Source organism: Pinus tabuliformis, chromosome 3_1 (assembly GCF_031772625.1).
Source record: "Pinus tabuliformis cultivar Carrire ecotype Pingquan chromosome 3_1, CPIR1, whole genome shotgun sequence".
Classification (NCBI taxonomy): Eukaryota; Viridiplantae; Streptophyta; class Pinopsida; order Pinales; family Pinaceae; genus Pinus; species Pinus tabuliformis.
The window spans coordinates 689,670,105-689,674,567 of NC_142301.1; the positions used below are offsets into that span (position 1 = coordinate 689,670,105).

The following is a 4,463-nucleotide window of genomic DNA, read 5'->3' on the forward strand; positions in this document are numbered from 1 at the left end:
GTGTCAATTGGGGTTCAGCCCTTAGGGGTCGAAGGAGGGAAGTCAATATCTCATTCCCGACACAGTAGGGAGGTCTTTGGATTTTGGGGTTTTACCCCAAAAAAATCAGGTGTTGAAGGAGCTACTAAGGGCGAACCCATGTGGTTGAAATATAAGATGGCAAAGAACTCTGCACTAAATTCCCTACTGAGAATGGTCAGTCATTGGGATTGAAGAGGAAGAAGGGGAAAGTGATCCAGAAGAAATTGGAAAGACCAAATTTGATTCTTGGTGTTGACATTCAGATGGACGAGGTCATGGATGCCTCAGAGCGTATTCTAGTGGGGCAAGTCAAGGGCAGGCAATACTCAACAAACTATATCTCAGAATGGATAAAAAAGGAGTGGAATGAGGGTCCAGATACACAGACAGAGGTCATTTTCCTGACTAGAGGATGGTTTATGGTTAGATTCTCGAATGGTGAAGTAGTGGACTGGGTTCTTGAACGAAATTGGGGTTTTGGGAAAGCTCTAATTTTCTTCAAAAAATGGACTCCTCTTTTTGACGCCCAAAGAGAAAGACTTGAAGAAATTCTTTTGTGGGTGCGCCTTCCGGCTTTATCTCCTCATCTCTGGTCGATGGATGTGTTCAGGGCTATTGGAAACATTTTGGGAACTTTTCTTGAAGCAAATATGTCTTTTCATTTGACCAAGGAAAGGAAGGTCGCTCGCATTTTGGTGAGGTTGGACCTGAGCGAGGGTCTAGGAAATATGATGCAGGTATAGGTTGATGGATATTCTCTCTCCCAGTTACTTGATTATGAACAGTTTCCCTACATATGCCACCAATGTCACAGGCATGGACACTTGGCGAGGGATTATCCTTTGGGGCTTAGCAGATGAAGGAAACAAAGGGAAGAGTCGGACCAAGGGGTTCGGGAACAGCCCGATGAGGAAGCTATGGAGCAACTGGAAGCAGCTAAGGTTCAACAGGAAGAGGTTCCGATTCAGATGGAGGTACAAGAGTTCCAATTTGGGATCCGTGAAGGTGCGAACAACCCTATTATTGAACACATGTGGGAAGAGTTAGAAGAGGTGGAATACATGGGCCAGGCATCTCAGCACACAGGTACTACTTCTCTCCCTCTCCCCTCTCATTTGTTTCAGTTGATGTCGTTATTGGATGCTTTTCGAAGGCCTGGTCCCTCCAGGCCATCATCTGAATTCCTCCCCCCTTTCTACATTATTTCTACGACCTTAGATAGTATCATTACATCCATTCTGGTTTTAAATTTACCCCCCCCCCCCCTTTGGGCTCTTTCTTTCCCTTCTCATCAAAGCGACCCCCTAAAAAGTGTCATTACAACCTTTGTCCTTAAGACAAAAGAGAATTCCCATATGAACCTATGGGTGGCCTTGGTTTCTTACAGGAATCTTCTGGTCCTCCAAAGACCCATGGCCAGAGAACGATTAAAGCTAAACTTGATATTTTTGATGGAAAGTAATTATCCCTCAAAGGGTCACTTAGAGAACTGTTGGCCCCTGTGCTAGTTTCTAAATGATTTTGTTGTCCTTTAATTGTATAGGTCTAGCAATCACCTGGAAGAAGCTGGATTTAAAACATTTATTTAAATATGTTAATTGTGATGTAATTATGCTCCAAGAGACACTTGGAGCTAGATAGTCTGTGGTGAAATATTTGAGCCTTATGCTACCTGGTTGGTCTTTTGTCGCACTTGACGCAAATGGCAGATTTGGGGGTCTAGTTATGGGATCAAACTTGGTGTTAGGGGCAGAGGTGTTCTCCTTTGACCATTGTTGAAACCTCACCCTTGTCAACATATATGGCCTGTGTCAGGAAAGAGTTCATTTTTGGAAGAAACTGTTTTCTCAATCCTTTCTAAATAACTCAAAGGTTGTGTTGGGAGGGGATCTAAATGTCTCCTTAGGCCTGTCAGAATCTTGGGGGCCACTAGCCCAAGCAAACCCTTTGGCTGACTTCTTCTTGAACAAACTTCAGATGGGCAGGTTCATTGATATTTATTTGATAAAAGATAAGCCCACTTGGAGGAACATGAGGGTTGGAGAGGCTAGGGTGGAAAACCATTTGGATCATTTCTTAATAAAAGAGGACCTGACAGCTCAAACTCCTTTCTTCGGACAGTGGGTTGGATCCAGAGGCAATTCTGACCACTTTCCTATATTTTTGGAGTCAAAAGGGGCCAGTAGGAATCCTGGTTCCCCTTTTAACACTAACTCCTCCTAGGTAAAAGATCAGTGTTATAATAGCCTTGTTTGAGAGATATGGAGGCCACTTATCAGGTCCCAGGGCTTTTCTCTTGTTCAGTCATTTATGGAAAACCTAAAAAGATTGAAACAGGCAACGATATCTTGGGCAAAGGAAAATACTTTAAGGGATGAAGTTGTTTTAAAAAACATTGAGATAGAACTGGAGGCTTTGGAAAGCCTAGAGGGGGATGGGTATGAGACGAAAGAGAAAAAGGAAAGGAAAAAAATTATGGAGGGTGAAAGGCATAGGATTCTGAAAGATATTGAAGAACAATGGAGACTAAAAAGTAGGGCTATATGGCTTGAGGCTAGGGATGAAATTTCCAATTTTTTCCAAAATGATGCAAAGGGCAAGAGAAATTCAAACACTATTTGGGAAATGAAAAAAGTTGATGGAGGTTTGACAAAGTCATTTGATGATTTGGCAGCTCTAGGTGTCTTCCACTTCAAATATTTGTTGAAGGCTCCATCTGAAGCCACAATAGCTGAAGTAATTCAGGTTGCCAAGGCTTGTCCAAGTCTTGTAGAGGTGGAAGATAATGATATTCTCTTGGCACCTACATGAAAGGAGGAAGTGGAAGGGGTTCTAAAATCTATGCAAAAGGATAAGAGCCTGGGTCCTGATGGATGCACAATGGAATTTTATCAGCATTTTTTTGAGCTTCTTGGATATGATTTGGCTGGGGTGGTGGAGGAATCCAGGATTAGAGGTTTTGTGCACGAGCCCCTAAACCCCACTTTTTTGTCCTTAATTCCAAAATCTGATGGTCCTCAGAGCTTTGATGACTTCAGACCTATATCCCTTTGCAATTTCACTTACAAAATTATAGCAAAAACAATTGCAAACCGTCTAAAACCTATCCTTTCTAAAAACATATCCCATGAACAGTTTGGGTTTCTAGATGGTAGGCAAATTCATGAAGCCATCGGTGTAGCGCAGGAATCTTTGCATAGTATCAAAAAATTCAACAAGAAGGGAATGATTCTCAAAATTGATCTTTCAAAGGCCTATGACAAGATCAATTGGATGTACTTGCGTCTTTTGATGACTCACTTGGGGTTTGACATTGGTTTTATTAATTGGGTCATGGGTTGTATATCAAATGTGATTTTTGCAATTCTTATTAATGGTGTTGCCTCTCCCTTTTTTCCAATCAGCAGGGCCTCCATCAGGGATGCCCTTTGTCCCCTCTTTTGTTCATCTTTGTAATCGAAGGGTTAGGCCAACTGATTCACGCAGCCATCAGAAGGGGAAAGTTCAAAGGAATTGACGTTACAATAAACCTCTTTATTACTCATCTCCTCTTTTTTGACGATATCCTTTTGTTTTGTGATGGATCAAGGGGAGACTTATCCTAGTTGAAATTAGTTATGGAATTATTTCCTAAGGCAACTGGGATGAGCATAAATGCCCAAAAATCCTCTATTGCATATAATGGGCTCTTGGGGGCAGAGATCAATAGAATATTATCAATTATTCCTTACGAAATTAAACGTATGTCGGAAAGCCTCAAATATTTGGGTTTTTTTCCTAATGCTCGGTTCCTACAGGAAAACTGACTGGAAATGGTTGGTTACAAAAATTGAAAAGCGAGTTAAGCATTGGAGCTACAAGTGGTTATCGAAGGCAGAGCACCTGGTCCTTATAAAATCTGTCTTAATTGCAATTCCAGTATACTGGATCGCTCTAACATGGGTTCTGAAAGGAGTTCCTTCACAGATCAGGAAATTTTGTGGTTGCTTCTTATGGGAGGATTCAAAGGAAGATGAAATTCTTCCATGGGTTGCCTCGGAGAAAATTGCTCGCCTAAAGGATTGGGGAGGGTGGGGAATTAAGGACCTTACAAACTTTTCACGCTCATTAGTAGAAAAATCTAGGTGGTGCCTTCTAACTAAGGAAAATATTTGGACATCAATGATAAAAAGGAAATATATTGATCCAATGGCTATGGATGACTGGTTGCGCAACTTAGATAAGAATTCTAAAAACTCTTCGGTCATTTGGAAGGCCACCATAGAATCGTTTGATCTTATTGCAAAAGGTCTTTCCTGGCATGTTGGGTATGGCACTAGGCTTCGAGTGGGAGTGGATCCCTGGTTGGGTTGTCGAGAAGACTACACTCTTCCAAGGGATTTGAGGGAGCATCTCAGTGATTAAGGCATTTAATATCTTAATCAAATTGCAAACATGGAAAA

The 4,463-nt window shown here is 41.6% G+C and overlaps 1 protein-coding gene across 1 annotated transcript; it reads left to right on the plus strand.

The window, feature by feature from the left end:
* Positions 1 to 284: 284 nt before the first annotated feature.
* On the plus strand, positions 285 to 764 carry LOC149189001 (uncharacterized). The gene has a single exon (XM_089410100.1). The coding sequence runs from the start codon at positions 285 to 287 to the stop codon at positions 762 to 764; it is 480 nt and encodes a 159-aa protein (XP_089266226.1).
* The last annotated feature ends 3,699 nt before the right edge of the window (positions 765 to 4,463 follow it).

What these genes read in the sequence shown, in the direction of transcription:
- LOC149189001 (XM_089410100.1), top strand. Translation starts at nt 285, where the DNA reads ATGGACGAGGTCATGGATGCCTCAGAGCGTATTCTAGTGGGGCAAGTC.